Source organism: Arachis ipaensis, chromosome B2 (genome assembly GCF_059453495.1).
Source record: "Arachis ipaensis isolate K30076 ecotype BB chromosome B2, ASM5945349v1, whole genome shotgun sequence".
Classification (NCBI taxonomy): Eukaryota; Viridiplantae; Streptophyta; class Magnoliopsida; order Fabales; family Fabaceae; genus Arachis; species Arachis ipaensis.
In genome coordinates this window covers 7,970,868-7,981,971 of record NC_142437.1, presented here as the reverse complement: position 1 = coordinate 7,981,971, position 11,104 = coordinate 7,970,868, and the positions used below count along the sequence as shown (strand labels likewise).

The 11,104-nt window shown below is 29.3% G+C and overlaps 1 protein-coding gene across 1 annotated transcript; it reads left to right on the top strand.

The window, feature by feature from the left end:
• Positions 1 to 5,573: 5,573 nt before the first annotated feature.
• LOC107624752 (ketol-acid reductoisomerase, chloroplastic) lies at positions 5,574 to 9,884 on the top strand. Its single transcript, XM_016327199.3, has 10 exons — positions 5,574 to 6,136; positions 6,220 to 6,312; positions 6,484 to 6,549; positions 6,706 to 6,846; positions 7,855 to 8,082; positions 8,198 to 8,315; positions 8,410 to 8,549; positions 8,654 to 8,821; positions 8,898 to 9,053; positions 9,279 to 9,884. The coding sequence occupies exons 1-10, from the start codon at positions 5,831 to 5,833 to the stop codon at positions 9,642 to 9,644; spliced, it is 1,782 nt and encodes a 593-aa protein (XP_016182685.1). The 5' UTR covers positions 5,574 to 5,830; the 3' UTR covers positions 9,645 to 9,884.
• Positions 9,885 to 11,104: the final 1,220 nt, after the last annotated feature.

Genomic DNA, 11,104 nt, shown 5'->3' with positions numbered 1-11,104 from the left:
AAAGGCAATAACAAATTGAAGAATAATTTTACTAAATAATACAATTTTTTTAGTACTATACCTATAACAAAAAATGACGCATCAGCTAATTCAAATGACATACATTAAATATAGACATATTTTGTAATACAAAAATTATGATAAATTATTTTGCATTAAATATAGACCTCAAAGAATTAAACAACACATGCGTTATAGATTACTCTAAAAAAATACTTACCAACTAAACAACCATCTTCTTTAGACTCTGCATGAATTTTTTTGAACGGAACAAAATTGAATCCGTTCAATGGAACTAAAAAGAGTCTTGTACCGGACGCATAATCGTGCCCCTCTTGAAGTTGATTCTAAATTCGTGTCTAGTAGACTTGAACTTGATGGTACTCAAAGCAACTGCAAAATTAGTGACCACGTACACGTTGCCCTCAGCGAGTAGTCCCTCGAAGATAGGAACAAATATACCTTTAATAAAGCATTGAATTGTATCCTCCTGAATGCATTAGTTTTATAGAGTCATAGATAAATGAGGTTTGTTGTTCAGTCATTACGAAAATAAATCTCAAATGTAAAGAGAAGATTTTATCTCTTCATCAAGGACAACCATCTCAATAGGTGCCTTCACCCTAGAATTTGCAAAGTGAGAAACGGTCCAAAGTCTAATGACACGTACTTTGAGCTTCCACACCTTATGCTCTGAACCAGCATTAATACACTTGATGAGATCATACCTAAAAATCAAAGTCCTCATATTTAGCGAAAAATAAAAAAAATATTGTGAAATTCACTACATGGCACATGAACTCACCTAGCTGCCATTGCTACCTGTCACAACAAAATTACTCAAATATTATGAATTTTAGTACAGATAAACAGTAAGTATGGTGATCATTCATGCTATGTTTATAGAGAGTCACAGCACTGTTCAGCCCCAGTATTGGTAAGGATTGCAAAAATCTTGACGTTTCTATCAAAATCCAACTAAGAAAAAAGACGGAAAATTTTTAGACTATTCAGGATTAAAGAATCTGAATCATATCAATAAAATAAAATAATTATCAAAATTAGGATAGAAATTAATGGCCAACATTTATTGTGTTTCATTTACATGGCAAAATGGGGTTTAATTTTGAAAAATCAAAATAAGAAGCAATATATGTTGAAGAGGAAATCACCGTATTTATATGCAATAATTAGGTACTGTAAATCACAAGAAGTTTCGAAAAGGTATAAAATTATTTTATTTTTGTATGTTAGCAAATCATTTTGTATCATAAATACTGGCATTTCAAGACGTACAGAATAAAAAGGATATGAGAATAAGATTTGATATATAGTACCAATTTTTTGTTTCTTAATTTAATCTGATATAATTCCCAAAAGGTTTGTTAACAATTGCATACCTTCAATATGACTAAAGGATGTGTTAATCGCAGTAAGCCATTTATCTCTTTCATCCTGCATCCGTTCTATAAGCATTCTCCTTTTATGATCCTCAGTCAATTGCTTCATGCGCTTGACCTTCAGCCTCTGCTATTGCTTTAACTATAATAGTTTCTTCTTCTATCTCAACACGCTCTCTCTCAGTCTGACGCTGCGGTGGCTGCGGGCTCGCGATTTGGGAAGTTAGAATTCTTCTTTCAATTTTAAAATTTCACGTCAATTTCAGAGAGGAGATGAGGGGGGTGTGGGAATGGGAATGGGTTACGAGCTTAAGCCGTTGGAGATTCGTTTTTTTTTTAAGTCAAAACGGCACCGTTTGGAGGAGTTATTAACAAACTGGAAACCCTTTTAAAAAAATCGACCAGTTCTAACAGTTCACCGATTAATCACATATACAACCGGTTTTATAATCAGTTTTTTTGTCAGACAGTTTACTCATAATATCTGTTAAGCCATTTTTAAATTTTATAAAATTATTTATAATAATTACAAAAAGTGCTCATAATAACAAATTTTAAAATTTTATATAAATATTTTATTTAAAATTGTTAGTAAAATCTTGGTTGTACTCTATTTCAAAATAAATAATTATAATGATATTAGTATTTTATACAACAATCCATACAAAAAAAATTCAAATTTCATACAATATTTTTTCGTTCATTTTTAATAGCTCATAAATACAAAAAAAAAATATTGTACAAAATTAAAATTATTTTTGTATTAATTTTTATATAAAATACCCATAACATTATAATTATTCAGAAGTTGCATATAATTTGAATCTTATGAATTCAATTTACTACGTATTTGTCTAAATCGAATTTATTCAATTCTATTTATATAGAAATGCAAATTCGATTTATTTAATTTATTTTTGTATGTGGTATGATTTGATTGAAAGAGCAACCATTTATAATTTTATCTAGCATCAATAAAATTTCACTATCACTGATTTTAAAAAAAAATTAAAATCTAAAACGATGGTTAAAAATAAATAAAGAGGATAGATTTAATTCTTCTATAATTGTATGCGTTTTTTTTTTTCTGATTTGCGTTTTTATCACAATCCACAAGTTCTATGTTTTATAAATTAACGTTAATTCATATATAGTATATAAATAAATTTAATTAGAATAAATAACAATTTATTTATTTTATTTTAGACTTTATAAATGAAAAGACTAATTCACTAATATAATGAATTATAATTAATGTAATATAATTAATTAAGTAATATAAATTATAATAAATTATATTAATTATATTAATATTTAAATATCTAATCAAATCAATTAGTTGATATAATTAAGTCAGTGCATTAAATTGTATTAAATGAGTTAAAACAATTAAATCGAAAAAACTCTTCAAAGTATGCCACGTCAGTTTCATCATTAAGTGCAAATATTCGATTTTTATATAATAAAATATATATAGATATATATTTGTGGACAATTAAATTTTAACTTGATGAGTATTTTCTTATACATTAATAAAATTTTTAGTGCAACTATTAATATTTTATAGAATTATTTTTATATATTAATAATTTAAAATTATACACAAATGAAGTCATTGTTTATTATTTATTCACAATAATTTTACATAATTGATTATAAAATATTTGTCATATCTTAAATTATTCTGTATAGATGTTTTATTACAGCATCAATAAAATTTTTTAGTACAACTAACAGTATTTTTTAAAATTTAATTTTTATTCGACTAATAATTTAAAAGTACAATTTACTATTAGCAATATTTTTTAACCCAATTATTGGATTTTTTCTTAGTTATATTGGGAGCCAATAAAAATAAATTTATAAACCGAAAAACGTTTATATTAATTTTTTTTTAAAATAATATATCAAAAAATAATAGTCTTAATATATAAATTGAGGTAATAATTTTAAATTCTCTAAAATTAATTTAATCAAATGCTAATATTAGAACTAAACTATTTAAATAATATATTGATTATTATAGACCTTAAATATAGATTATAATTATTCTCGAAACATAATTAACTTGGCCTGTAAAGCTCCTTGAATACAATTGCTCAATAAAAAATAGAACTCCTTCTAAAAAAATTAACTTTATTCGCATTCCTTTAGGTTAGTCGGTCATAATATATAAGTGTATCCAACCTTCTTTTAGTAAAATAGAGTTTCCTACTCTTTCATTGAACTCTTACATATATGTAATTAGAACATGAATCAATGAATACAATTCAAAGTGGTATTTGATGGATGTAATGCATTATAAACGATTGTAGGAAAGGACAATCGCGTTGTAACGTTAACTAAAAAGAATAAGTTTGAGTAAGAACGATTATCAAATTATCAAAAGAATAATAATAGAATGGGGACTAAAAAAAAATGTCATAACAAATTATAGTTTGTACTTTAAAATGATCAATTTCGATGAAAAACAAAGAATATATTCTTATTCTATGAAGTAGTCAAGAAAAAATAACAAATTTAAAAATTAAACAAGATATTTTGACTCTTAAACCTAAATTCATAAACCATAAAACAAATAATATATATAACCTTTAGTAGCATAAAATTAATTATAAAAATTAATTATAAATATTAATATCAATTTGATACTATATGATACATATGTGAATTAGAGTGAATATTAACAAAATTATTAATGATTTTAATCATATTTATGTATAATTATATTTAATTAAAAATTATTAAAAATTATATTATAATAATTGATAGTTAAAATTATTGATAATTAGTATAATTAGAATGATTGACTATCAAAATGATTGATAATTAATATAATTATTTACTAAATATTAATTTTATATAATTATATAAAATATATATTTTTAAATAAGTTTAGAAAAGAAAAGTAAGTAATTGACACTAAAATATACTACATTAATATTTTTAATGTCAAACTTTCAGTATCCACTATCCACAAAAATTCATTGCTTTCTGAAAAGGCAATGACATACATAAATATACAATCACACTAATAAAGAAAAGACAAATGACAAAATAGACAGAAAGCAAGAGCTACTAAAATTCGAATTGAAATACTGATAATTGTTGGAACGTAAAATCTTTCTTGTCTTGTTATGAAAAAATGTGATTTCCGCATCACCAACTCCCTGCACCTGATCGTCAGAGATTATTAAAATTGACTTGTCTATTTATTTTATATTTTTTAAGAGCATCTCCAGAGAAAAAATTGAAGCCCAGTTACTGTTGGATCAGAAGGAAAGAAGGCTTATGCGATGGAGTAGGAAGAAAGGGAGTTCTCACACGAATTTCAAGGAGGGAGAGTCCCTCTGAATAGGGACTCCAGTGAAACAATCAACATTTGTCATTTGACAAGTTAGTTAGAAAATAAATAATTATATATAATATTAATTAGTTAAATAGGTATATTAAATAATTAAATAATAATTAATTTAATAATTATTATAATTAATTAATTATATTAAGTAATTATATTTTTATTTAATTAATAATTTATATTAATTATTTAAATAATAATTATTTAGATTAAATAATTAAATTTTTATTTAATTAATGATTTATATTAATTATTTATATCATAATTAATATTAAATATTATTTATAGTATCATATTAAATTATAATTAATTAAATTTACTTACATCAAAAAATAAATTTAATTTTTATATTTTTTCAAAAAAATGTCCAATTTTAAAATAGACAGGACAATTGAAAGAGGACTTGATTGAACACATATTGTAATTTCACAACGTTTGTCGTCAATTATAGAGCTTAATTATGTTTTTCTTTGTATTAAGTAATTTTACAAATTAGTGTAATTTCGAATTATATATTATGTATTATTGTTATATATAAATTTATTTAATATTAATATCTTTTAACTGTGAATTATTTATAAATTTATAAATTTAAATTATATTATTGAAAAAAATTAATTACATTTATTTTAAGTATTTTAATTAATTAATTAAGTGGGATCACAATAGGGATTAAAGTTAGTTTCTCCTAATGGAGAAGAGAGATGCTTTGAGTTCCTATTTACTGTTTATGACGCAAAAACTGATGTGGAGTTACTTTTTATGATATGTGGGCCAGGAATTGGAATGAGTTCTTTATTGGAGATGGTCTAAAGATTTTCTGACAAAAAAATAAAATTAAATATGCTTATTGTAATAATTCTTTTTTTATATTAAAAATAAATAAATTTTGGTTAAAATGTTATTTTCTAACAACCCATAAAATGACATGAATGGGGTTTTTACAAGTCCAGCGCACGTTAGCACACTCCAGCAGATTCTCACACTATAAAACACACTGAACCTACTTCCGTGCGCCTCTTCTCTTCGTTTTTCTCTCTATTCACTCTACTTGCTTCTTCCAACGATAGTAATGGCGGCTGCAACGTCGTTTTCTGCCACAATCACGGCAAACCCGGAAACCCTATCTGGGCCTGTTGCCGGAAGAACCCTCGCCGTTGCAAACGCCAACGCCAACGGAAACGTCTCATTCCGACAATCCTTGTCGTCATCATCCTCGAAGCTGAGCTTCGGATCACTGAAGTGTAGCCGACGGAACTCCACCGGAGCTCTTGGAGCTTGCATGGTGTCGGCGCCGGCTGTGAAGGCTCCCGTCTCGCTCGATTTCGACACCTCCGTCTTCAAGAAGGAGAAGATCAGCCTCGCGGGACACGACGAGGTTCGTCGTGCTTCTTGCTTTTATTGTGATTCGTGAAAATGTTCGAGCTTTTTCTTTTTGACGATTTTGTTTCGTTTCTGCAGTATATCGTGAAAGGAGGTAGGGATTTGTTCCATTTGTTACCAGATGCTTTCAAAGGGATTAAGCAGATTGGTGTTATCGGTTGGGGATCGCAGGTGATTCATTATTCTCTCTCATACTGAATGCTTAATGTGGTTCATTTATCTGAGTTTATATTCGGACAAATACTTGATTAATATGTGTTTTTTTGGGGTGCATGTTTGTTCTAGATGATTACATAATCCCTAATTGTAATAGGATTGTTAACTTGGTACGGTCCTTTTCAGGGACCTGCTCAGGCTCAGAATCTCAGGGACTCGCTTGCTGAAGCTAAGTCTGATATTGTGGTCAAGGTGAGATTTTTGGGTTCATTTCCTGGGTTGTTGTTTTGGTGTCTGCTCTTGCATTAGTGTATATGGTGTGCCAGGTTTGAGTTGCCTGCTGTTAAACACTTAAACAATGTTTCATATGTTTTCTTCTTTTTTTGGCCCTTCTTTTTGTGAACGCAGATTGGGCTCAGGAAAGGTTCTCGGTCATTTGCTGAAGCTCGAGCGGCTGGTTTTTCTGAGGAGAATGGGACTCTAGGTGACATATGGGAAACTGTCTCCGGCAGCGATCTTGTGTTGCTGTTAATTTCTGATGCTGCACAGGTGAGTTTATTTTGAGTTGATGCTCTAGATTTTTTTTCCTTTTTCTTTTTTCCCAGTACTTGTTTTGCTCTGTGTTTTCTACTAGGATTCATTTCTCATTATTTTTTCATACTGATGAAACTTTTGGTTGTTAAAATGCCATCCCAAATGGCCAGACTATGTGATTTCGATAAAGTATTTGCAGTCATAATAATAACTCTTTGTGGTTGTCTTTAATAACTAGGACTTGTAATATTTTTTCCTGATTGTGAGGCTATATGGATGATACAGTTAAAGTTTTTACGGCAATAACAATAACCAACTTTTCCTTGTTGTACGGTATCATATTTGAGCCGTACAACACATTGCTTATATGCTATGGACTTGGGATTAACATAATCGCATATTCACATTGTTGGTAAGCAACTAAAAAGTTCTATTTTGTAAAATTATTATTGGGTATACTTGTTGGATAATCTTTCAGCCTGAATAAGCAGAAACTAGAAGTGTCTTCTTGTTAGTTGAAAGTGTTTGGATATTATTCATTACATATGGTCAGATTGTCAGACTGCGCTTCAAACTTCATTCCCAACATCCCAGGCCACCATGTGTTGCACGCCCTGTTGGTATTAGGTCCTCTGCTGCTCCTACTCTATTGTTGCTTCTTTTTCTTGTGGCATGCTGAACTTGTAGCTTGCCACCATATTCCATCTCTATCCCTTATTTTTGTTTTTGGTCCACCACCATCTATAGGACTTGTATACTGTTCTGATTAATTTAATAAGTTATCCTCTTAAATAACAATCAACAGGAAATTGATTCAAAGTAAGTTATATGCTCATATTCTGTCAACTGTTTATTGCACTATAGTTGTGCAAGTGGAAAAGAGTTCTTAGTATGCAAATCACTAATATGATTTAGCGGTTCCTAATGATTTTCTAGTTTTTATTTTTAAATTTATTTTTATGTTGTGTTTCAATTTTCTTCCCAATGATACTTTTTAATCAACTCTTTCTCTTTGTCATGCAGGCAGATAACTATGAAAAAATTTTCTCCTATATGAAATCAAACAGCATACTTGGGCTGTCCCATGGGTTTCTTCTTGGGCATTTGCAGTCGTTGGGACTTGATTTTCCAAAGAACATTAGTGTAATTGCTGTGTGCCCAAAGGGAATGGGTCCATCAGTAAGGAGACTCTATGTACAAGGAAAAGATATAAATGGTGCTGGAATTAATTCAAGTTTCGCAGTTCACCAGGTAATCTCTCTTTCACTCTTGGCCAGTCTTTCTATGCTTCATTTGATTGCGGCTCTCTTGCCTCTCTTTGTTGGTTGTTTAATTTATTTTGGTTGGGTTACTCTCTTATATGCAGGATGTGGATGGTAGAGCTACTGATGTTGCTCTTGGATGGTCAGTTGCCCTTGGTTCCCCATTCACTTTTGCCACTACACTGGAGCAGGAATACAAGAGTGATATCTTTGGGGAGAGAGGTAAGAACTTTCCGCGTTATTCTGTTTTGCTGACTGCTGTTCTTGAAGATGTCCTTTGTAATTACTTCATAACTATTGCCCTTGTGGTTTATAGGAATTTTACTTGGTGCTGTTCATGGAGTTGTGGAAGCCTTGTTTAGAAAATACACTGAACATGGAATTTCCGAAGACCTAGCCTATAAGAACACTGTTGAGAGCATAACAGGAATTATATCTAAAACCATATCATCTAAGGTTGTATTTTCATCCTCATCTTTTGGCTCATCTTCCGGAGCATATACTGGTGCAGGGATAAATGTGAGCTGACATTAACTTCTTACACTGATTGGTTTGTATAGGGCATGCGGGCTGTATACTATGCTTTAGATGATACTGGGAAAAGCAATTTTGAAAAGGCATATAGTGCTTCTTATTACCCGTGCATGGAGATTTTGTATGAATGCTATGAGGATGTAGCCAGTGGTAGTGAGATTCGCAGTGTTGTTCTGGCTGGCCGACGTTTTTATGTAAGGGCATGTTCACTTTCCATGTATGGTAATCAGCTTTATGCAAGGGGCTTTAAATTATATTTACGTTTTGCAGGAGAAAGAGGGTCTACCTGCTTTCCCCATGGGTAAAATTGACCAGACCCGCATGTGGAAGGTTGGCGAGCGTGTCCGATCTACAAGACCAGCGGGTGATCTAGGCCCATTAGATCCAATTACCGCTGGTGTCTTTGTGGCATTGATGATGGCTCAGGTATTTTTCTTTTGTTCTATTATGCTTTGCAAGTCTTTTGGAAATTGGTATGATCTTGTTTGTGTGCCTGTAACTGTAAAAGTCCACATTTGCTCTTATATTTTGATCTGTGAGATTTAATGGGATGTTTCTTTTTTAGCTTTAGTTCATGTAGTTTAGAAGGAGGGGACATAAAATCTAACATTTTTTTAAATAAAAAATTAATTTGATTTACAAAATATCCAGATTGAAATCCTGAGGAAGAAAGGACATTCCTACTCCGAAATCATCAATGAGAGTCTCATTGAGGCTGTTGATTCATTGAATCCTTTCATGCATGCTCGAGGTGTTTCCTTCATGGTTGATAACTGTTCAACCACAGCACGGTTGGGTTCGAGGAAATGGGCTCCCCGATTTGATTACATCCTAACCCAGCAGGCCTTAGTGGCACTGGAAGAATGTGCGCCTATCAACCGGGACCTAATCAGCAACTTCCTGTCAGACCCAGTGCATGGAGCCATTGAAGTCTGTGCACAGCTGAGACCCACCGTCGACATCTCCGTGCCACCGGATGCAGACTTTGTTCGTCCTGAGTTGCGCCAGTCCAACTAGAAAGAATTATACGCTTTTATTTGATGAAATCACTTTTTAGAATGCGTAGAAAACTAGAACGTCTGGTTGGTTGGTTGGTTTGGGTTTCCTGTTTTGTTTACCTGGTTAACCAGTATCATTGTACGTTGTACTATTACTTTGTACTTTGCAGTTCTTAGTTCGTATGATGTTTTGAGAATGAGGAATGATGCCTGTTATCGGATTAGAAATATAAATAAATTATGTTCACAACAATAACGAGCGATCCGGTTTCTTTAGAGAGACACTCTAGTGATATTATCAGCACAATGAATGTGCATCGAAGTGACCTACTCGAAGCAATTTTGCATGGAGTGCAGACTACTCTTGCATTGATCCTATTTCCTGCTTCGTGAAATGTGGATACATATTATGTAGGAGTAGGATACAAAGAGAGATCAGAGGTATGATAAAGTTCATTGTATCTTCTACAATCAAAATATATCACATTATTTTTTTTATTATAATTAAAATTAAATATATATATTTTGTAAAATTAAAGAGCTTTCTCCCTTTTTTTTTTCTTATTTGTTTATCCTCTCTCTCTCTCTCTCATAATTATAAATTTAAAAATTAAAATATGTAATATGATATTTTTTAATTATAATTAAAATTAAATTAAAGTTTACATTGAAATTTAAATATGGTTATATTATATTATTAATTTAACAACAAAAATATATTACGTAATATTTTCTCATTAAAAAATTGAGATAAAATATTTTTTTTAAAAATTAATAAATTCTCTAGTTTTCCATCTTTTTATTTAATTTGACAAACCAAAATATGTTACGAAATAATTTTTTATTATAATTAAAATAAAATCTCTCTCCAAAATTAACAAACTTCCTCTCTCCTTTATCTTTCTTTCTCTATCTCTATATTTTTTTTACAAAAAATAAAATTAATAAAATAATATAATTCAAATAAATTCATAAGATTATAAGAAATATATTAAATTTATAATTAAAAATAATTAAAAAATATTTTTGTAATATTATTCACATAAAAAATATATGTATTATATACATACTTTTTTAGTTTTTTTATTTAGTTTTAAATTTTCATCGCTTATCTTTTAAATTTATATTTTCACTTTTCTTTCTTCAAATATTTATTATATATAATTTGGAGAGAATACTAATGTTGTGATTAATAATTAGAATCAAGATTCAATTGTTTCCAAAAAAATTATTTTGTGTTAATTTTATAACTGTTAATATAAATTTTTTTTACTAATATCTAATTATATATATATATATATATATATATATATATATATATATATATAGAGAGAGAGAGAGAGAGAGATATTAATTTTAAATAATAAGTATAAAAATTAATTATTTTTATTTTTATAATAAACTTAACACCTAATCAAATGTAAAAGTATACATATTAAATTCTTTCAAGATTTAGATAATAAATGTTAAAATTAATTA

What these genes read in the sequence shown, in the direction of transcription:
- LOC107624752 (XM_016327199.3), top strand. Translation starts at nt 5,831, where the DNA reads ATGGCGGCTGCAACGTCGTTTTCTGCCACAATCACGGCAAACCCGGAA. An exon ending in TAATTTCTGATGCTGCACAG is followed by an intron (nt 6,847 to 7,854) that starts GTGAGTTTATTT and finishes TTTGTCATGCAG; the next exon opens with GCAGATAACTATGAAAAAAT. An exon ending in CAAGTTTCGCAGTTCACCAG is followed by an intron (nt 8,083 to 8,197) that starts GTAATCTCTCTT and finishes TCTTATATGCAG; the next exon opens with GATGTGGATGGTAGAGCTAC.